Source organism: Camelus ferus, chromosome 5, assembly GCF_009834535.1.
Source record: "Camelus ferus isolate YT-003-E chromosome 5, BCGSAC_Cfer_1.0, whole genome shotgun sequence".
Taxonomy (NCBI): Eukaryota; Metazoa; Chordata; class Mammalia; order Artiodactyla; family Camelidae; genus Camelus; species Camelus ferus.
In genome coordinates this window covers 71,112,476-71,136,096 of record NC_045700.1, presented here as the reverse complement: position 1 = coordinate 71,136,096, position 23,621 = coordinate 71,112,476, and the positions used below count along the sequence as shown (strand labels likewise).

The window sequence follows — 23,621 nt, the reverse complement described above, 5'->3', positions numbered from 1 at the left end:
CCCCCACTGTGCCCCACGATACACACCTCTTTCTTCCCTCCTCCTCTCAGCTTGTCCTTATTTTTCCATTCTTTCATCCCTTTCTCTCTCCTCCTAACCTCTTTTCTCTTTCTTCTTTCTGCCTCTCTTATCTGGCAAGGCCCCCTTCACACATAGGTCACATGCCCTGTGCAAAGGAAGGCGATTTTTCAACTTTTTTCAACATGAACTTCACATCTCCTGAAGGACCGTGGAGATACAGAGGGTCACACGCTACCCTTGCAACACACAAGGCTGTACTGAGACGGAAACATGCAATGACCCTGACCCGAGAACTGGCATCATTTCTCCCAACCAGAGTCAGTGAGAATAACTCTGTTCCTCATTCCCTCCTGCCCTCCTCTTCACCCCCAACCCCAGCCACCATGTGAGCCCTGACCTCCCTGTTTCATTTCAAGACCTGCCAGGACAGGGTGCACACTGGATCCCTGCCCCTACTTCCCGCCTTCAAATGTGCCATCTGCCAAATCAAGAAAAATAAACACATTTCATGCCAATGGCACTTTGAGCCAGGCTCCAATCTCTTGAAACATCTCCTGGAAAAATACCCAAACAAACAAGGCCTGTTCTTCCATTAATTCCTTCCAAAAATACACAAATATCTCTCAAGCCTAAAATGCTATTCCTTATTAGTCAGATCCTGTCTCTCCATTAAAATTGGGCTTCTATGGAGTCACCATCATTTGTGTGAATTAGAGTTAGTTCCAACTGCAAATGACACAAATTCAAAACTAAGTGGTTCAAACAAGATACAAGTCATTTTTACTTTTACATAAAGGATATCTAGGGAGAGACATTGTGGGGCTGGTCCAGAAGCTTCATGGTGTCATCTGAAACTCAAGTTTCTTCTCTTTTTTCTTCTATTGCCATTGACATTTTGCTTTATGGTCTAAAATGGCTGCTGGCATTCTAGCCATTTCATCTTCATTCCAGGCAGCAGGAAGGAAGAAAGGGAGAAAGCATGCTGGGATAGACAACCAGCAGTTTCTGCCACCATTATTGGCTCTTGTCTTTTTTTCTTTCTTTCCTTCTGTTCAAAAGTCCCAGTCTGTGAGAATTTATCCCTTCCTCTTAAGTGTTCTCATTGCAAATTGTACATATCAAGTTATTCATTTAAATTAATTCACATTTATTACATCCTTATCATATATCCCAAGCACCTAGTTCCATGTTTGACATAAAGAAGAATAATGGAAGATGGTTTCTCTCAGGATCAAAAGAGGCTTATGCATTCCCAGCATAGAATAGAAATGTTCTATGAAAAATATGTGGACATTGGCTATGGGAACACGGAGGAGGACGGCCACCTGAAGCAGACAGTGGGAAGGGTGTATTAGATGGCAGCACCCTTACATGAGAGAACATTTGGGTAGGGCTTTGAGTGACATGCAAAATTCTGCCAAGTGGAGAAGAGAGGGAGGACTTTCAGGATGGAAGGAATCCTATAAGCAAATGTAGTGAAGGGCAAAAGTCTCTGTACTGCTGGGACTGGCCAGTTCTCCCATGTGACCAGAGTTCAAGATGCATGGGTTGAGTGGCAGATGATAGAAAGTTTATCAAAGAAGACTTGTAGTCTCTGCCAAAGAGTTTGAATTTCTTCTTGTATTCCAAGGGCTCTTGAATAGAAATTCACCTAAGACTCACCAAGTGTACTCATTAAAGATCCACATTTTCTTGTTCCTTCTCCTAGAAATCCTGACTCAATAGGGAATTCATTTTAACAAGCACCTTGAGTGATTCAGGAATTCCCAGCACAGCAATTCGGCAACCAGGACCTGGACCTTTAGGCAGATTTGGGAGTTGATCAGATTTGGATTTTAGAGAGGTCGCTCTGGTAGTGGTATAGAGTGTGGCATTGCAGGTGCCAAGGATGGAAGCAGGAGATCCTTTGGGCAGCTGTTACAATTGTTCAGGCCAGAAGTAATAAGAATTGATTTCAGGGAGTGACAGCAGAAGTGAAGGGTGTTTAGAGAATTATTTTGGAAGTGTCAATTGGTGACAGTAATTGTGGTGGATTGAAGGAAAGAAAATGTTGAAAACAGCTTGAGTTTTTCAGCTTAGGTGACCCAGCAGATTGTGAGGTTCTTAAACAAGTTAAGACAAAGAAGGGAAGAGGTAAGTTTGGGAAATAAAAATCAAGAGTTCCATTTGAGGGCCAGTTAAGTCGGAGATGCCTGTGTGTGCTCCGCACTTTTCCTTCTATTATAGTATGTGTACACACACACAATCACATCTCTCTTACTATATTACAGATTCCTCTAGGGCACAAATCTGACCTTGGTAGTTGGCACATGCCTCACTTTGCCCAGCCTACGGCCACTTAGAATTGAAGGTGAGGAGGCATTTGTAGAAGAAACACATATCCCCTTCTCACCTAATTTCCAGAAGGGAAAATTGGTATAACATGGTGAAAGATGAACTCTACTTCTGAAATTGTAAAATTGTAGAATTAAAATGCTTCTGTTTGTGGATCTAAAAGACATCCAAATTTGTAATAAAAAAAATAGAAAGCATGATCATTTGGGAAAACATAACCATTCATGACATTTCAGTCACGCCATCCATTGGGCACCACTGTTCAGTCTGCCATGTTGCTGGGCTGCCCATGCAAACTTGCTTCTTAACTGTTCCTTGCTTGCATATCTTTGTATCACTTGGCACACACATTTATCTTCTCCTTTGTCTCTTTGATTTGGGAGCCAAGGTTGGTTGTGTGCTCTTTCTGGAAACTGTAATTCTTTGAAAATGATAAACAAGTCCTTAAAAAAAAATCTGTATCACTTTCTCAGAGGTTATTCTCTTCCAGCAGCTCCATTCCCCACCCCCTGTCTTCTGTATCCTGTTCTACGAAAATCTTTTCCCTCACTTGCTTCAGACTTTCTAGAAGTTGGACAGTAGTCACTAGGGTTTCTGTTAGTAGAAACAACCACTGTCTTAGAGACCAGTGATGATTCAGAACCAAGGACGGTGGCAAAGTGGTGGTGGGGCCCAAGATTTAGACTTTACACTTACAAGAGGTGACTTGTAAACCACAGGTGTTCCATAAACAATAAATCAAGTTGAAAATATGAGTAGATGAATTAATTAACATGAATTTCTATGAAATTTGTATGAGCCCGCCAATGTAAATATCACAGTAGCTCTCTCAACTCTGTGCATGTAACTCCAATATTCTTTTGGTACAGGTGCTAGAAAAAAATGTCGATCCTGAAACAATGCTGTTACCATACCTGAGGAAGAAGCGTATCCTTTGCTTTGAGTGTGTGTGTGCATGTGTGTGTGTATGTGAGTTGTGTATAGCTCTGATACACTTTCAGAGCCACACTTAGTCGCATTCCCTACTATAGTTTTATGTTCATCTTTGAGAAAGTCCTATATCTGGGTTTTCCAGGCAGTGCATACTTGTGCCTATCAGAAGAACCAAGTTCTTTCTAATCTCTGTTTTGGCATTACATACATTGCATAAAATGGAGAAACTAGCAATAGGAATTAAAGCGATGGATGTTAAATGGCTTAATTAAGCATTCTTTAGAATTAAGAGTCACATTATTGATATTCTATCTTCAAAGACCAATCATCATGCCCACTAGAAAAAGAGAGCACAGAAGTCTCCTGAAATGAAGGTGAAACAACAGAAGAGAAATTAATGAAAATGTTAGTTTAGAAAAACTTTCTAAATAAATGTCATCTAAGGAGTGGATTCTTATCCTGCTGTGCGTGAACTCCAGTGGGCTTCCAGAGGTCTGCAGATCCCACTACGTTATATGTCAAATTGTATGACAATGGGAATTTGTACATTTTTTCCCCTGGAGAGAGTGAAATTCCCAAAAGCGTATGAAACTCAAAAAAATCAATGAGGGGAGGGTATAGCTCAGTGGTAGGGTGCATGCTTAGCATGCATGAGGTTCTGGGCTCAATCCCCAGTACCTCTGTTAAAAAGTAAATAAATAAAAATAAATAAACCTAATTACCTCCCCTCCAAAATTTTTAAAAATAAATTTAAAAAATAAAAAACAAAAACATCAATAATTATCTTCCAGAAGTCATTCAAGATTTTTGGACATGGAAGCAATGAATCCTAATTTCCTGGTTATCCATGGTACCAGTGTAACAATTAAGATTTGATTCACTATTGGGACAGGAAGTCCCAATAGCAGTAAACAAGATAGAAGTTTATTTCTTTCTCATTGTGTTATTTCAGGTTCTCTGGGAAGCAGTCACCAAGAAAAATGAAATTAAATGTGCAAGAGTTTTATGAGGAAAAATGCCTGAGTGAAATAGGGAGGCTGCCCAAGAAGGCTTAGGGCATTAGACCTGCAAGGAAGAGAGGGGAGAAGGCTGGGTGGAAGGGTCTCAGACTGCTGTGCAGTCTGAGACATGTTCATCAAAGCCACTGAGGATAGTTAATCCTTGTGTCTCTCTAGCACTGAGCCATTGGTGGGAGGCAACCCATGGGAGGCATGGCCTCGGTGAACACTGGGGTGATAGCACAGTGCAGCAGCTGGGTCTCTTGGTCAGTTCCCTCTATGTCGAAGGATGCCTATGAGGCACATTCTCATGGCTGTCAGACTCACATAAAGGAATCCCAAAGATAGGTAGAGCCAGGCAAGCAAAGCGATGTCACAGTGTTATCAGGGACCAATCTCCTTCTATCTTGCCGCTCCACCCTCCTCAGTATGAAGCTTTTTCTCATGGTCAGAGATGACTAACTGAGGTCCAGCCATCATATCTGAATCCCAGCAAATAGGAAGAAGTAAGAGATGAAGAGGGCACCCCTTTCCCTTTGAGGACATTTCCCTCCTGGAAGTCATACACAACATACGTGCTTACACTCCATTAGCCACCATTATTAATGACCCCATGTAGCTTCAGAGGAGGCTGGGAAAATGTATTTTTTATTCTGGGCAACCATGTGTGTAAAAAATTGAGATTTCTATTACCAAGGAAGAATGAGAGAAAAGATATTGGGAAACAACTGGCAGTTTCTGCCACTGAGAAGCAGAGAAATAAGGCAAACATCGATAATATGATACAAATATTCTAAGAATTATTTACAATTTGATATTCTGCTTTATATGTCATGAAAGACAGATAAGGATAAGAACAGATATGCAACGTAGTCATACCTTCAAATACTCAAAGCCTTGTATGTATAGACTCTTCTTTTTTTTTTTTTTTTTTTTACATTTGGCCTTATTTTTGGCAACCTGAGGTCCAGGTGTTTTAAAAAGGAAGAGACTAGATATGACACACAAATGGAAATCAAGAATTTCCAAGGTTTCAAATTATAGTAGCTAAGAAATACATACATCATTTGATAAGTATCAAACTATATTTTAAGAGTCTTTGATGGTGTTGTCTCCTAAGGTCAGAGCTATTTTACAATGGAAATTATGGAAAATACATTATCCTTAACTATGCTTTTTCCAGTCCGACTCACAGGAACTAAATATGGCTGTGGAGGGGGAGGCTGTGGCGCCTGCACTGTGATGATATCACGATATGACCCCAATACCAAGAGGATAAGGTACCCAGCTGCAAAGTCCAGATACGGTTGAATTTTTGTAGTTTTGAACTTTGTTTTATTCCTTCCTTTGGTAGATATGCATTGAGCACCTATTGTGTGACAGGAACTGTGGCAGGCACTGGATACAATGAAGGGCATCAAATTATTCAGGTTCCAGCAGAAATATTACATTCTCAGCCTTCCCTGATCATCTCCTACATAGCAATGCCCCATCCCACCTCTGCAACTCCCTAGTCCCTTGGCCTGTAGCAACGTATTCATTGTGCATCTCACCAGATGTAGGTTCGTATGGATGTATTGTCTGTCTTCCCTCAACTAGAATATACGCTCTCAAGAGCAAGGATTTTATCTGTCTTGTTCACCGATGAATCCTAGTACCTAGAACTCTGCCTGGCACACAGTAGGCACTCAGTAAATATTTACATTTATTTGTAAATTAATAACATCCTTCCAGTCTTTCTTTTGTTGTATACTTACAGAAGCATACTGCATATACAATTTAGAAACTTTTATTTTTTGCTAAACTTCTCATGGATATCTTTTCAAAACAATAAATGTAATTTTAATGGCTATGTATGTTTCCTTGTTTGACTGTACCAAAACCAATCCCCAAATAGTGATCAGTTAGATTATTTTTTGCTTTTCATTATAATAAGCAATGCATCTGTGAGCATTCATACACACATATATATATATATATATATATATATATATGTTTATGACTGTTTCTTTATGATAGAACCATAGAGGTGGAATTGCAAGGTAAAAGAGCACATCTTTAAGTTTTTAGACCTTCCAGCAAAATGTTGCTCTATTAATTTCCATTCTTAGCAGCAGTATCTGAGTTTTATTTTCCTAAACTTTTGCTAATAATGCATATTAGGCTTTTTTTAATCTTTGATAAAAATGGTTTCTTACTGCTTAATTCGAATCACTCTTGATTGTTTTTGAGGTTGAACATTCATTTCATGCATTTATTGGCCATAGGTAGTTCTTTTTGGTGAATGAGAACATTTTATAAAGGAGTCATTTTGAGTTAGACATTTTCTAGCCATAGGTTTGTGAAATTGAGGAGCTTTGTATTTCACATGCTATTTCTTTTTCTGAAGCACAATATCAAATTAACTTTGTTGCCAACCAACCCCTGGCCCAGCGTTTGCTTGGAAGATGGAATATGGTCTAGGTGGCTAGAGTGGAGAATGTCAGCCCTTCATTCAAGAGAAGAAAAAACACAGTTAGTGGAAATTGTTCTGGAGTTAGAATTAGGAGGCCTAATTTGAATCTTGTCTCTGACAGTCCAGCTGTGATCCTGAGCAAATCGCCCTGACCCTCAGAGTCGTCTTCTGTAAAATGGTTATAAGCTAAGGACAAAATGTGTATGCCTGGGATATTATACAAAACCTGCCATATTGGAAGTATGCAGTGAATGCTCTGTCCCCTTTCCCACTGAATACAATGTTGTTTGTGTTTCTCTTTTTCATTCTAAAGACATTATCCAGCCAATGCCTGTCTGCTTCCCATCTGTTCTCTGTATGGTGCTGCTGTCACCACAGTAGAAGGCATAGGAAGCACCAAGACCAGGATTCATCCTGTTCAGGTGAAGTTGTGCCTCTTCTTCATAGGGTTTCTGTGCTTCGAAAACCATTAATGACATGATGAGTTCCTGAAATTAATACAGTAGAGCAGTGGGCCCTGCTGCTTGGTCACAGCCAACAGATGACACCAAGCTGGGAGCAGGAGTGAACGTCTGGACGCCTTGTGTCTGACACCTTGGAAAAATACTTTTGAAAGACTAGAGGACCTTCTCTTTTTAAAGAAAACCCTGACATCACTGGCTTTGTTTTCTATATTCTAATTAGATGGGACCTATCCACCTTACATGTTCCAAACTTATAAAGAAATGAGAGCCATGTGCACTGGGGGATATAATCTCATTTTTTATATGTAAAGGGGAAAATAATGTGATTTTATAGCTGAATGAAAATCTCAGCCACCAAAAAGATTTGTTAAATTCAATTTCTTCAAAAGATAGATAATAAGAGGTGTCAATGAATTCTGAGGCTTTTCTCCTAAGGAGACACCGTGTTAGAACTTTGCCTCAAGTGAAAGGGCACCTCAGGTTCCTGATGCTTTCAGTTATTTGCCCGAAAAATGCTGTTGCTACTTGTTTTTATCTAAATTAATGAGTACCACCTAAGAGGTGAGGATAGAGGAGGAAAAAATTAGAGGCAACATAGAAAATGGTCAGACTTCAAATTCCCTGGGCTTGAAGAAATCTTGCATTCTGTTTGTCTTCTATGAAACCTCATTACCTAGAGGGAGCAGATTCTGTCTGGATGCGCCTGTGAGACTTGGCTGGTCAGAGACATGAAAACACCCTTTCATGTAGTACCCGCTGCCGTGTTCTTGGCTGCAAGGTAGCCAGATGACAGCTTCCCAAATGGGGTGGCACCCTTGAAGTTTGACTCCAAAGAGAAAATACTGGGGCAGGAGCGAGGGAGATTTGGAAGAGAAATCAAGGCAGTGTGTCTCCATCTTGATTGTTTCTTGGATTAACAATGGCACTTTGTAAACAAATTCTGTGTGCTACAGCATGAGGGCAATAGTGGGCAGATAAAGGTACGTGGGAAATACTTGAAGATTTTGTTTTTGTTTTTGTGTTTTTCCCCTCAGCTTGAGTAGAATCCATTTTATTTCCCTGAAGGACTTTCAGAGAGTAACCTTTATCTCAGTGATTCTCATTCTGGAGTGCAAATTGAAACACTCAGGAACCTTTGAAAAACATATGTCTGTGCCCCACCCCCAGAGAGTCTCAGTCAACTGGTCGGGGGCACTGCTTGGCCCTCGGAAATTTTAAAGCTCCCCTGGTGATTCTGAAGGCCGAGAATCTTCGATGAAGCTCGAACTCTGATGAGGCCCAGTAATCACGGCCACCTCAGCCCAAGAAAGGGAGACATGAAGGATGAGAAGGATTTTCTGGCGCCTCTTCTCCAACTTTAATGTGCAGATGAGCCACATGTGGGAATCTTATTAAAATGCAGGTTCTGATTCAGTAGGTCTGGGATGGAATCTGATTCTGCATTTCTAACCTTTCTATGCTTCCAGGAAAGGATTGCCAAATGTCACGGCACACAGTGTGGCTTCTGCACTCCTGGGATGGTGATGTCCATCTACACACTGCTGAGGAACCACCCAGAGCCCACCCTGACTCAACTGACTGATGCCCTTGGCGGTAGGTTGTGTGTGTGTGTGCTTTTATTTTTATGTAATGATGATGATAGCTTATGATAGTGGACACCTGCCGTATGCCACATACAGCGTTAAATGCTGTATAAACACTACCTCATTTACTCTTTATAACAACTCTATAAGGTGGGCATTATTTTTTTTTAAGATGGGCATTACTGCTATGCCCATTTTATAGATGGAGAAACTAAGGTTTAGAGAGAGTTACTTATTCAAAGTTATACCACCAATAACTAGAAGAGTTAGTTTGTCCAAATCAGGATTCAAACAAGAGCCACACATTGCACTTGGCTGATACATTTCCTAAGTCTCTCTTAATCTATAAGTGTCTCCTCCCTTTTTTGATTTGCTTGTTGTAATAATCACTACAAAGCCAGTTTATTCATTCACCCTTGGAAAGAGACCAGTTATCTCCTCATGCTGCTCTCTCCTATTGGGTGGGTGCTCTCAGGACCATATTAAATATCAGAGGGTTCATGATGAATATAACATGAAATCAGAGAGACTGAAACTGTCTGAGGATACTTATTTCAAAGAACTGCCATTACGTGGAGCTAGTTTAGCAGGTGCAGGAGCTAGCGTGTGGATGGGTGGAGATCTTCACTAACAAGACTCTAAACAATTCTAAAGAGTAAGCGCCTCCCAAATCCTATTTCTGCTGAAACTCTCCTTGCCTCTACTTGTCTGTGTCTCCTGTCTCCCCAAGACTTTATTTCTCTGCTGGAGAATGTGGGCCTAAAGCTCATGTGTTTGGTTCCTCTGCAAAAGTGTTCCATGGAAGACAGGACTAGACAGCAGTAGAAAGGGGCGATGTGGCACAGGAACTGTCTTCTCTCTGATTTCCCTTAGGTCTTGTTATGCATTTGATCTCATGGCCGTTTATGATGTGAACAAGTGACAAGGGGTTCTCAAATTTTAGGGTGCTTAAGACTTACATGGGGAGTTTGTACAGAATGAAGATTCCTGGGCCCCAGCCCCAGAGAGCTTGCTTCAGTGGCTTTGTTTTCTAAATCAAGCCCAGATTTGGAGGTTGGAGGAGAATGCGGCACCTGGACCACCATGAGAGAAACACCGGCTAATGATTTATTGTAAAAGGATTGTGCTCTCAATTGCTCCCAAAGTTTAAAAACTGCCTTTGCTGCTGAATGCTGCCTTTCCTCTTTCCATCATCTGAAGCTTAGCTCTTTTTTTTTATGTAACTCCAAACCATTAGTTTGTTTGTTTATTTATTTGTTTTTTGTTGAAGTATAGTCAGTTTACAAAGTTGTGTCAATTTCTGGTGAACAGCACCTTTCTTCAGTTATACATGAATATACATATATTCATTTTCATATTCTTTTTTACCATAAGCTACTACAAGATATCGAGTATGGTTCCCTGTGCTAGACAGTATAAGCTTGTTTATCTATTTTATATATACCAGTCAGTATCTGCAAATCTTGAACTCCTAATTTGAATGTGTCTGTAGACCAAGAGTTTGGGGCTTGAAATCATTGTGTTCTCTAAGCACCCATCAAAAGCAGAGAGTTTAAAAAACTGTACAAGAAGAAAGTCCAAATAGCTCAGTTATTAAACTCTACCTCAAGACTCTCAACCAAATACCCAACATTGCTGACAAAAAAAAAAATCTAATTTTGTGGATTTAGTGGAATGTGGAGCAGGGCTTCCTTCTTGGATGGAGGTCCTTACTTCCATCGTACATTTGGCAGACTCTGCCTCCCTCTAGGCTGTTTGAGTAACAGAGCTGGGTTTTTCTCCTTCAGGTAACCTGTGCCGTTGCACTGGATACAGGCCCATAATTGATGCATGCAAGACTTTCTGTAAAGTAAGTAGAAAGGAGCATTTTATTGAGTATATTTTTTTCCCTACCAAAACAAAATGGTAGAGGTAGGCAGGTGTGATTAGAAGAACAGCCCATTGTTACTAACATAGGACTGCTTCTTATCTCAAGGCCTGTAATTGTGATTCGTTACTTGATCTTGGGCAGGGCGCCCAGCTTTATTCATGAGCTTGCCCTGGTCGCCACACAACGAGCACCTGAGCACTTTGACACTGGCTATGGGTCATTGTCCCAAGGGGTCTTTCCTGACCTGTTTGGGTCAGATACCTGCCCTGGTGCTCCTGCAGTCCTCTGAACAAGCCCTGTCACAGTGCTGGTCCCACAGTGGTGTATTTGCCCATGTGCTCTTCCATCTCTTCACCAGAAGGTGGTCTGCTTGACAGAAGATGCTGTGCGTCGCCAGGGCTGGTCATCATGCACGGTTTGAATAGAAACTCAATCAACGTTTGTTGAATGACTAGATGAACAAACAACCTTGAAATAAGGGACATAAGATGGCCCTTTGGAAGTTAAATTATGAAGTCAGTACATCATAAATAAGAACAGAGTGATAATAATACTTATTAATATTTGTTGTTAAGAAAATATTAAATATTATTAATATTACCAATCAATCATTGTGAATATTTATTGCTATTTGCCAGACTTTGTTATAAGATATTTACAGCATGGTGACTATAGTTAATAATACTGTGTTGTGTGCTTGAAATTTACTAAGAGAGTAGATCTTAGGTGTTCTCACCACACACACACACATACACACACACACACACACACACACACACACACACACACACACAGTTACTATGTGAGGTGATGGATGTGTTAATTAACCTGGTTGTGGTAATCATTAACAAAGTATACCTATGTCAAATAGTCACGTTCTGCGCTTTAAATATAGATGACTTTATTTGTTAATTATACCTCAATAAAACTGAAAAAAAAAGTAGAATCAGCAATAAATTTTATTTGTTTTTTTACCCACTAGACTTCTGGCTGCTGTCAAAGTAAAGAAAATGGGGTTTGCTGTTTGGATCAAGGAATAAATGGATTACCAGAATTTGAGGAAGGAAATGAGGTCAGTGAGATGTAAATTTTTTATAAGGTTTCCCCAGGTCATGAGCAGAGACCAACTTACTTTTAGAGAGAATAAATGGCTGCCCAAGTTGACTGATCTGAGGTGTGTCACATGTCCCCTCTCCCATTCTCACTCCATCTCTGTTAAAAAAAAAAATCTATCCCAACAACTTCGTCCTCATTCCAGACGTTACTCTCGGTCATGTGCGGCTAGCTATAGGAGGGAAAGCGCATGGATCTCTTAATGTCTCTTAGTTTAAAAAAAAAAAAGTCCTTTTTCAAGTTTTTTTCAAGTGGAGATGTCAGGGAAATAAAAGAACAGGGAGTGACAGGAGAGGGGGCGATTCAGGGAAATGTTCTAGTTCGCAGCTGTGCATGGTGCTGCTGCAGGCCTCCTCTGCTTCCCCAGACTCCAAAGAGAGCGTGCGGGGGCTGAGGGCTTTGGAGACCCTCAGGCACCTGCACTGAGGTGCTGGTGGCTTGGTCTGTGTCAGGACCACTTAGAGCCCAAGTACCATGGCTGACTAGCTGGCTTTTTGTCTGTCTGCTCTGTGTCTGTCTTCTTCTGACCTTATTCCACGAAGGATTTGAAGTGGTTGGAGTTGCCTGATGACAATAACTTCTGATACTTTCTCTTTTTAAGACAAGTCTAAAACTCTTCTCAGAAGAGGAGTTTCTGCCATTGGATCCAACTCAGGAATTGATATTTCCTCCCGAGCTAATGGTAAGTGAGGCAAAGTTGAGCTCGTCCTAGAAGAATTCGTGGTGAAGTGTCAGGAGGGACATCTGCTTAGGAATCCTCTTGAGAGCTGTTTGGCAAATGAGTAATATCCACCTGGTATCCTCAGCCCAAGGTCTAAAGAGTGTGGGACCGAGGCAGACGTTGGGGGATGAGGGTGGAGTCACCCCCAAGGGACAGTTGAATGTGAGAAGCAACAGACAGTATCTATAAAAAATGTCCTAAAATGACATCACAACATCTGTTGTATTCTTCCACAAATATTCTGACAGAACTAAGCATGTTAAAATATTTTTTTCATATCTAAATAGGGTTTATTACATGGCTACATGGATGGTTCAATATTAGGAAGTCTACTAATATAATTTATTAATAAAGATGGAGAAAAATCGTATGATCATCTCCATAGATGCTGAGAGGACATCTATTAAAATTCATCACACAATATTGATTAAATTCACCTCATAAAATATGACTTGACAGAGCCAATCTGAAGTTTGGATCTCTCTCTCAGCTAGAACTAAAAATTCTATTGGATCTATTCCATTTACTTTTATTTCAGGCTATATATAATGCTCATCAAACTGCCTGCCCACTTTGGACAAAATTCAGAGAGACATTTCATTTGTCAAATTTCTTTCCTAGCCCTGATTAATTTGTGCTATATTAGATAAAATGTAACAGTTCACTGTCTTATTCGTTTGTATTTGTATTCATTTAACATTTAAGCATGTAAAAGTATTTTTAAACATTGAAATGGATTTTTTTGAGATATGAAAGCACCAAAGGGAGATATATTGGAATAGTCTCCAGAAAGAGTAAGGTGTTATTGTATTTTTATCCCGTACTCTGATTTCTAGTAAAGCTGTATTTTTAGGTCACTTTTATTTATTTTTTTAATCTCAATTTCCTTTCTTTCTTTCTATCATTAGAGCAGAAGCAGGTGGAAATGTTATTATGAGATGATCATGAATCTCTGTTGCTTTTTTGATAGAAATTGGCTGAGAAGCAACCACACAAGACCAGAATTTTTCACGGTGATAGAATGACTTGGATTTCCCCAGTGACCTTGAAGGAACTTCTAAAAGCTAAAGCCAAGTATCCCCAGGCCCCTGTTGTCATGGGGAACACCTCTGTGGGTATGTAGAACCCCAGGGGCTTCTTGTGAGGAAACTTAAGGAAAAGAGCTTTGGGAGGAAAAAAAACCTCATTTATGTGTGTTCTCAGGAAAAGCAGTCTGAGATAACATTTTGAATTATTTATACTTGACTCTCTCAGCATTGCTCAACAGCCTTTCACAACTCCCGTTGCATAAGTGAACTCCTGTTGCCCTGGCAGGAGCAGCGCACAGAGCTGTACCAAGAGGTCGCTCCGTAGCACATCAGCAGCACAGCCCCAGCGACAGCTGTGCTGCCCTCCCACGTGGAGACGGGTCTGCGGCTTGTACTTGAAATTCCTCCCTGTTTCCTCTCTTAGTGATGTCTCCATGGACATAGTAGTTTTTCTTAAACTGCAGTTACAGGGTCTTTCTATTGCGTCCATTGCTAACTCAGCTTGACTTCCTGTTTCTTTGAGGATTCTCCTAGTGTCTTCCCAAGGAGAATTTTGAGTATGCCGCAAGGGGTCTTGGATGTGTCAGCCAAGTTTTAGGACTGACACGTCCAAAGAGTTCTCCAAGTTGAGTGAAAATCCATCCAGCCATTCTCTGTGTGTGTGATTTGTCAATGAACTGATGGATAGAAAGATATGTAATTTTTATATATCTAAAGACATCAGTTTTAATCACAATTTCAAAATTTAAAAGACAGTTAGACCCTTCTTATCCTAATCTTTTTTTTTTCCCAATCCTTTAGGGCCTGATGTGAAATTTAAAGGCATCTTTCATCCAGTGATCATTTCTCCTGATAGGATTGAAGAACTGAATGTTGTAAACTATACAGATAATGGTGAGTGTTTAAGGTCCTTGTTTTCTTAGTTAAAATGCACTTAGTTAAAATCAATTTATTTGCTTTGCTCAGCACACAAGCAGAAATAAAATTATTCCTAATTATAATATAGAGAGATTCTTTTCTTCTAAGAATGATAACATTCTGGAGGAGGCTCAGGGAAGAATTCTCTATGATTATACGAGATACTAATTGTCTGAATACTCAGATTTTCACTGAAGAATTTGTATGTCTGCCGTAGTGGAGAACTGTAACAATAATTTAATAACGGGTGCTATGCTTAATGCTGGATGGAAGATAAAAATGAGAGTCTTTGCTTTCCAGAAGCACAGTAGTAACCAAAGCAAGTTTATGTATTAAGCAGCTTACAAACTGGCTTTTCTATTTTGATAATGGAAATTGATTTAATGACAATAATTAGAAGCAATGAAATGCGGATTGGAAGTTTGGCTCTGGAATCCAATTCTTGACTCAGTCATATATTAGCTGAAAGAACTTAATCAAGTTGCTTAACTGAATCTCAGTTTCTTCATCTGAGAAATAGAGCTATTAATATTCCAAAACTTTGTTGGAATTCAAGATTCTGTGAAGCATTCAGCATAGTGCTTGAAACAGTGAGTGTTCAAAAAAATTAGCCTCCATCACCACCACCACCTCCATCACCACGATGACCACCAGTAAGCAGGGTAGCATGTATGGAACATAAAGATCCCATATCTGTAATCCAAAACCTAATGGACATTTCCAGGTCAGCAGTGATCACATAGCATTATTTACAAACGATTTCATTTCAGGGCTGACCTTAGGTGCTGCCCTCAGCCTGGCTCAGGTGAAGGACATCCTGGCTAATGTGATCCTGAAGCTCCCAGAGGAGAAGACGCAGACGTACCATGCCCTCTTGAAGCACTTGGGAACTCTGGCTGGATCCCAGATCAGGAACATGGCTGTATGTATTTGATGACAGTAAACTCTAGTGTGTCCCTTGAATGACTGTTCCTGACAAATCATGACATTTTGGTTCTTTTGGAACAGACAAAAAGAATCATTCTCCAAAGCCTTGCTTGATTCTAATTTTATCACTTGTGTTTTTATAATTACACAACTGGAGTGAAAATAATCCATTATTTAAAAAGTCTTTAGGAGGCCACATAGTGAGCCGGCATCTCGATTCAGATCTGAATCCCCTCCTGGCCGTGGGCAACTGTACCCTCAACTTGTTATCAAAAGGTAAGTGACAGCTCCTTCTTAGAGATGATTAAATCCTGCTCTGCCTATTCTTTTGCCCCTCTGGAGATTCAGGAAGTCGTTTTGAAAATGACTGTTCTTTATAATATTAGTAATTCTTCCTGCCTTTCTGGATGCTTGGAAGCTTAGTCAGTCTGGTCCTAATACACCCAGTGTCTTCATCTCTTTCTTTTGAGGACTTGTGCTGGACATTTTACCATACTGGTCACCTGACATTGGCCACATCTGTGTTGGTTAGTGTCCCGATGTGATCTGAGTAGTGGAGAGAACTCTAGGCTGTTGAGAACAATTGGGCACCTTTGTGGAAGACTTCCTCCAGGTTGTACAGGAGTGTTCTGGCACCCACATCATGCTTTGTGCTCAAACTTGATCTGTCATTGATGGAAGCCTGCAGACTTTTTCTATTGAACACTGGTTGGGCTTCATTCTATATTTACTTACTTGAGTTTTGGGAACTAAATCCAGGACTTTTCATTGATTTCTTTTATTTCAACTTGGTGAACAATTATTAGAAAGTTTTAACTGGTCCTCTGTAAGTCTGTTTTTTTAATCTAAAAATATGGACTAGCTTTTTGTTGAATACCTACTCTTCACACCACCTAAACTACAAAATTATCTTAAAGAAGATGTTACATTCAGAGTTATCAACTTAAGTAATACCCTTAAAAAATCATATATTGAAAAATGGGTTTTGTGATGTAAATATAAACATTAAAAGCTTCTTAGCTTTTATCTCAAACTCCTATTTCATTAAACAGTTCCTCCCCCAATATATTGATTAAAGAACAGAAACTCTTTAGGTGCTAAGAAAAGGTATAAACAAGTAAGACTGCATCTCCCTAGTATAAAAATTCATTAAAGGCAATTTATTCACTACTAGGGTTCTTGGTTATAAACAGTAAATGTTTGTTGAATGACTTCATTAGAATATCAAAAGGAATATTAATATCCTCTCCCTTCTTACAAAGCTCAAAATGAATTATGCTGTTCAGGAAGAGGACTGCTAAAGTCCTGTTCTATCTGACCTCTGGGCTACTCTGCTAGATATTTTTATTTATGAGCAAACAAAGAACTCAAAAAAAAAAAAAGTGAGCCCTAGAAGGGAGGAAGCATTGCTGGATGCCATCACAGGGTGAAAGACTTTTTAAACATAGGAAGAGCAATTCTTTTCCCAAACAATCGGTTTCCTCTGGTATTTGGTAGAATTATCCCCCAAATTTTGGAAGTTTGATTGTTTAATAGAATAGATTCCAGGGAAATTGTCATTTCTTTCCACAGAAGGAAAACGACAGATTCCTTTAAATGAGCAGTTTCTCAGAAAGTGCCCCAGTGCTGATCTCAAGCCTGAAGAAATCTTGATCTCAGTGAACATCCCCTATTCGAGGAAGGTGAGAATGTTCTTTCAATTTCTTTGTTTTCCCTGTGAGCCTACAGCTTGTCAATTCCAATGGATGGTGGGTGAAAAGAGATGTTGAGTGTTTGCAGTGGAGAATATGAGGGTTTGTGAATAGTTATTTTTCACTTGTGTTACATACTCCCCTGTCATTCCTAGAATCAGAAGACCTTTGACTCTCTGCCTTTCTCTCTCTCTCTCTTTTTCTCTCTCTCTCCCTCCCCCAACCCAAGCTCTAAAGTTACTTTCTTAAAGATTTAAAAAAATTTTTTGTCTCGTGAGGCTTTTTCCTAAATAAGACTTGAAACATACCCCTACTTAAATCTTGGAGCTTTGAAGAGGCTATAAATTTGCAATAGAACTTAGTTGAAAGAAGAAGGACTTTGGAATCAGACTCAAGAGTGAATCCTAGCATCAGACTTACTGTGACCCTGAACTAATTACCAAATCACTCCCAGCCTTAGATATCCCATCTGTAAATGGGAATTATCAAGCCGCCTTGGAGGATGTAAGAGTTTGCTAGGGCTGCTGTAATAAAGAACCGCAGCCTGGGTGGCTTAAATCACAGACATTTATTTTTTCGCTTCTAGAGGCTAGAAGTCTGGAATCAGGGTGTTGGCAGGGTTGGTTTTCTCTGAGGCCTCCCTCCTTGGCTCATGGATAACTATCTTCTCCCTGTGTCTTCACGTGGTTTTCCCTCTGTTCATGTCTGTGTCCAAATTTCCTCTTCTTGCAAGGGTACCACCATGTTGGATTGGCACCCGCCCTAATTATCTCTTTTTTAACTTAATTGTCTCTTTAAGAACCTTAACTCTGGATACAGTCACATCCTGAGGTATTAGAAATTAGGACTTTAACATATCAATTCTGGGGGGGACACAATTCGATCCGTATCAGAGAGTTTGACAAGGCTCAAATGAAGAAACATACACAAACTGCCCAGTGCAGAGCTGTCCCTCAGTGTTTCTACACATGCCACTTAACTTTTGCTTTCAGTGGGAGTTTGTGTCAGCCTTCCGACAAGCCCAGCGGCAGCAGAACGCGCTAGCGATAGTCAACTCAGGAATGAGAGTGTTTTTTGGAGGAGGAGACGGCATCATTAGAGAGTTGTCCATCTCGTACGGAGGCGTTGGTCCAACCACCATCTGTACAGAGAATTCCTGCCAGAAACTCATCGGAAGGTATGGAATCATGTCCTCAGACTCCAAGTAATGGAGCAGCTCTTTTTGTAGTGACATGTAATTGCAAAAAGAAAAATGCTGACTGCCTTTCTGTTAATGAGAAGGGATTCCAGTAAGATTTCATGATTATTTCCATGTGTCTTGGTACCTTCTGAAGTGGGCACCATACAATTTGTATGTGTGTATGTGTATGTGTGTGTGTGTGAGAATGACTGAGAGGCAGGGAGAACCCATGTTCTAATAGGATACAGACACAGTAAGCAAAATGAGTACATTTTCATTCTTTATTGGGAGAGAATAATTTACCATTATGAAAGCTAGATGATGGGAATTTGTTTTATAATAACTTGCTAAGTGCATTCGCATACCTGACTTTTTATTTCTGTAGATAATAGTAATAGCCAGCATTTCTTGAGCATTTACTGGTTATTGGTTACCATTTCAGAAGTAATAGAATAGTGGTAAAAAGCACGATCTTGATTGAGCCACACTGCCTGGTCCAAATCTCAGTTCAACTCCTATTACTTATGTGATCTCAATCAGCTTACTTAAATTTACAGCCCCTCAGTCTCCTTATCTGTCAAAGGGGGGTAATCGTCCCTCCCTCACAGGGCAGTTGAAAGGATTACATGAATGACTCCATGTAAGGTGCGTAAAACAGAACCTGGCAGGCAGTGATCTAGGGGGCAGTCACCCCGGGGCTGAGGACTTAACATGAGTTGTCATTTCTTTCTCCCGACCCTTCCAGGAAGTGGGATCTACTGTTATGGCCCTTTTACAGATGATGAAGTGGTGGACTCAAGCCAGACACCTTGAGAGTGATGGGCTGAGATCTGAACTTGGGTTTCCTGACCCTGGAGATTGGACTCCTTTTTCCTGCATTAAACTGTTGCTGTTTGTCTCACACGCCAGCTGAGCTGGTGAGCCAGGCTAGCAGTCTTCTCTTCTGACTCCCGCAGGCCCTGGAATGAAGAGATGCTGGACGCAGCTTGCAGGCTGATTCTGGATGAAGTCTCCCTCCCTGCCTCAGCTCCAGGTGGAAAGGTAGAATTCAAGAGGACCCTCATCATCAGCTTCCTCTTCAAGTTCTACCTGGAAGTGTCACAGATTTTGAAGAGGATGGTAGGTGGAACCGACCAGGCCTTAGCTTTCCCAGTGCTGGGGTCTCTGGGGATACCCAAAGTGGAGCCACAACCCCCTGCCAGATAGCTCTGGACTAGAATAGAAAAGACATCCCGAATCGGAAACTCATGGGCTTGTTGGGTATACGGCAGGCTGCCTGTTGGTGGGCTGGGTGTTGGGGAAGAACTGCAAGCAGAGCTTCGAGCTGTGCAGGAGTTGGCTTAACATCACCCTGTTATTTTGTTTCTGGCCCGTTGTGTGTCTGGATGGCGTTCAGAAAACTTGTTAATGGTTTGAACGTATTTTCCCTCAGAAAAGCATGTCTTCCACTTGCCAAGGTTTACTTTTGTGCATTTGGCTTTCTCCTCTGGGTATAGCTTTATTTGTCTCACCGATGAGATTGTGATGGCAGCCACTCCACGAGGTTATTGTCGTGGGTCATCATAGGAAAAGGCTTAATATGGTCCCAGTGCTTCAGAGGAGCATGGTGGAGACTGCCCGAGAGGCATCATCAGAGCAGTAACCATCCAGGCACAATTAGAGTTACAAGACTATTGGCCAGGGAGGACACAATGAAAAAAAGTTTTTTGGAATAAATTTGCTAGACCCAAAGGGAGCCTGAACCATATTGACCTCATTAATCCCAAGCTACAACCAGCTGACCAAACCAGACTAGAAGCCAAGAACATTTCTCATGTCAGATAGAAGTTAGTACGATCACTTTAAATAAAAGGCACAACGTTCTCTCTTATCATTCCTTCTGAAGGTAGCTTCTCATTACACATGGGAACAAAAAAGAACCAGAACAGTCGTATCAAAGTTTTTACAATAGAAGTTTGAAATCTTACATAACTGGTGTGTTGTCACCAGGTAATCAAAAGAGGAAAAATAAAGCCAGCTGCAGGCTCCTCCAATTAATAGCAAGCAAGTACAATTTATTGGGTGAATCAAATGATATTATGTAAAGCTTCACCTTGTGGTCTTTTACCTTCTACTCAATTTCACCTATTCATTATTCCTCTACTATTAAAAATAATAGCTTTTGTTGGCTTTAATTTTCTGTTGAAGATTTTAAATTGTAAAAAATAACCATCAGGTGTACTGTTCGAGGTATTGCATCAGGACCAAATGACCCACTTCCCTCAGCTCTGTGAAGTGTTCCTCTTGGGACCCCAGAGCGCTTCCTGCTGTGGGGTCGTGACAAGGATGCAGCCCTTTGCACTTTACTTCCCCTCCGGTTGCCCAGGGGGTACAGAGCAGAGTTTGATGCTCATTTGCAATCACGTACCTTGGCTCTGACTTCTTCCTGGTTTAAGAATTCTCTTCCTTTCCAACTTACTTACTTAGCTTCTACCTTCTTGTTTTACTGGTTTGTAAGTCCTAAATCGTTAAGAAAAGCATGTGAAAGAATCAAAAGAAACATAAAGATATTGGAAGTCAGTGATCTACAATGTTCACTTGGCTTTTCGTAATATGTGGTGGTATGTATGGTCCTTCAAGGGTATGTGTCCTGGATAGCAGGGAGAACCCTGCTCGTACTTCCAGGCAAGTACTTAATACATGTTAGACTTCTGAGTAGAGCTGCTTGCTAAGAACCATGCTAGCTTCCCTTCCAAGACCATTCTGGCATATTTTAAATATCTACAATGGTTTTACTTTTCAGGACCCTGTTCACTATCCTAGCCTTGCAGACACGTATGAGAGTGCTTTAGAGGATCTCCATTCCAGACATCACTTGAGTACCTTAAAGTACGAGGTTCGTGGCATTTTCTTTTTAAATTCAAGGGACCTTGGCTAAGACTTCACGTGGACATCCCACTTATCTCTCAGTGATTCTCAAGCTTTGTCAGCCTGCGCTCCCACAGCCTTCTTTAGTGTTAATTAAAATTTCAAAATCAGTGAAGCATTGTGACTGAAAGTGAAGCTAGCAATGGTCATTTTTTTCAAATGTCTGTTTTTATGTTGAAGGCCATGTGTTTTGTTCTGTGACCTTGCACCACCGACAAAAATAAGCTGCCTAATTTGCCCTGCACGCTTGCCCTTGAGATCATGGAAGTCCAAGCACAAAGTCAATTCTGTGTCAGGGCCGTGGGGCTGCTTTGATTTTATTTACAGAGCCAGTTGGAAACAGCCCCGGGAGACTGATGAAAATGCAGTAATGCTTTTCTAAAGAGCTGCTGATTTATTTCGTTTGAATGTGGAGATACATCGCCCCCGCCCCATCCCTGCTCTCCAAGTGTTTTCTCTCTGAGTTACATTTTAGAGTTCAATCAAATGTAAGTTCTAAGAGCTAATTTCAAGCTCTGCTAATGAAAATTGACTATTAGAACAGAATTTCTCATAACTTTCAAACGGAATGTTCAACCACAGCATTATAAGAGTACCACCTGAAGTCATCCTCTTGGTAAGCTGGATAAGATTCAGTATGTTTTGCCTCGAAATTATTAGCAAGATACTTTACCTGGAGAGTTTCATTAAGTCAAGAACATGAAAAAGCTTGTTGAACATTCTTTTTAAAGAATGTTCTTCCGATCTTTTGTTAGATTTAGTTATAAAAGCTTATAGTGTGTCATAATGAACAATGAAGTCGGTGTACACCTCTTCCAGTTTTAGGTTCAATGTGTCCAAAAATTCAAATATGCCAGACACCATTGAAAGTGATCATTCTGAAAAATCTTCTCCAGTGTTCTGCAAAATACGGTCACCGTGACCTTTGGCTTATAAATTCCCTAACATTGCCTTGACCCTGGAATAAACTTCAACAACCAGAAGAACAACAACATCAAATTAATGGGCATTCAGATCATCCAAAGAGAAGTGAAAATCTTCACATAGTTTGTTACCATAGATAGCAAGGCAATTTTGGAAGCAACATATCTCCTACACAGATGAGTTTTGTTTTTGTTTTTCCTGTGGTTTTTTACACACACATACAAATATCCACATTGCTCCAGGAACTTTGGCACTCAGGACTAACATTATGTTCCCCCACATCAGCTGATTTGCTTAAAAAGCCTTTTGACCAGCAATCACCAGTTAGAGGAGACAACATTCTCCGTGGTATCTTTAGCCGTGTAACAAGTGGGAGCAAGTAATGAAATTCAACCTCTTTAACCAGTAGATTCATCACAACTGACTGACAAAAAAATAAAAAGAAGTGTTGTATCTTCAGCTAAATTAATCAATTTCATATTTATACCCATGAAAGATATATTTTGTGATTTGTCTTCAATCTTTTGGCAGGCAGGCCTCACAGTAAGGTTTCAAAAGGATTTTTTTCCCCCAAAGCTATGATGTGTTTCAGTATTTATAGTAAAAAGTATTATGTCATAGAAAACTCCCAGAGCCTTTGTCGATGTGTATGAATGTGTTTCCTTAGTGTCTAAGCTTATAAATTACCTGGAATTTTGCTCTTCAGGATAGATAAAGAAAATCTCTTTGAATTAAAATATATATATATATATATGTGGGTGATTTTTCACTCAGACATTGTTCAAATTGAGAACCTAACACAGCACCTAACATAGCGGGTGCTTCGCAGAGGGAGTCCATCCCTACCATCTGGAACAGGTCAGACCAGAGCTGAGAGAGTCCTCTTACATTTTTTCTTTTGATCACCATCTCAGCTCCTCAGAGGACGGGGAGAAGAGACCCACTGAGAGCACTCGGCCACAAGGACAGCGCAGTGTCCCTGGGGCTGATGTGTGCTGGGGCTGCTTCAAATCCCTGTTCGTATTGCCTGAACCCCAACATGTAAAGTTTTCTCTCATTGCCCCTATTCCCCTACATTCATGGCCTAATGTCCACCTTTATTTAATGGTGCCTAGACCAAATTCTAGATTATTTTTCTCAATAATCTTCTGCCTTCTAGTTTATAAAGTCAGGATGAACACAACCACAAACAAACAAAAAAACCTCAACCAATACTCCTTTTTTGTGCATTGTATCGTAGTAACTAAGAAGTTGAAGTTTATATTCTCCTTTTAGAGAGTGGTCTTTAGAGAGTGGCTGCCTGGCTGGCAATTCTCCTGGAATCTCCCCTTCCCACTCTCCCATCACCAGCCCCACCGGCAGCCTCAGCCTTCACCCTGCTCTCTAAGCTCGGTCTACATCAGGTCTCTTAACACTTCTTTCTTTATACTTCCAATTCTTCTTCTCCCAATGACCAACCAACTAGGAAAGCTAACGACTCTCTCATCTTTGAAATATGGGGGAGACATTATGTTTCTTAATTTCCTCTTTGGTTAATGAAGCATATTTAAGGTA

General features: G+C 40.4%; 1 protein-coding gene across 1 annotated transcript in view; it reads left to right on the top strand.

The window, feature by feature from the left end:
- The window catches only part of LOC102511500 (aldehyde oxidase 1), a 68,819-nt gene that overhangs the window by 3,577 nt on the left and 41,621 nt on the right, over nucleotides 1–23,621 (top strand). The window contains exons 2-16 of the mRNA XM_032480094.1: nucleotides 3,225–3,282; nucleotides 5,470–5,566; nucleotides 7,055–7,163; nucleotides 8,672–8,798; nucleotides 10,576–10,637; nucleotides 11,641–11,730; nucleotides 12,373–12,453; nucleotides 13,463–13,607; nucleotides 14,322–14,414; nucleotides 15,209–15,360; nucleotides 15,548–15,641; nucleotides 16,938–17,047; nucleotides 18,049–18,233; nucleotides 19,193–19,355; nucleotides 21,019–21,111. Of these exons, the coding sequence (XP_032335985.1) occupies nucleotides 3,225–3,282; nucleotides 5,470–5,566; nucleotides 7,055–7,163; nucleotides 8,672–8,798; nucleotides 10,576–10,637; nucleotides 11,641–11,730; nucleotides 12,373–12,453; nucleotides 13,463–13,607; nucleotides 14,322–14,414; nucleotides 15,209–15,360; nucleotides 15,548–15,641; nucleotides 16,938–17,047; nucleotides 18,049–18,233; nucleotides 19,193–19,355; nucleotides 21,019–21,111 (1,659 nt within the window). The remainder of the gene's footprint in view (nucleotides 1–3,224; nucleotides 3,283–5,469; nucleotides 5,567–7,054; nucleotides 7,164–8,671; nucleotides 8,799–10,575; nucleotides 10,638–11,640; nucleotides 11,731–12,372; nucleotides 12,454–13,462; nucleotides 13,608–14,321; nucleotides 14,415–15,208; nucleotides 15,361–15,547; nucleotides 15,642–16,937; nucleotides 17,048–18,048; nucleotides 18,234–19,192; nucleotides 19,356–21,018; nucleotides 21,112–23,621) is intronic.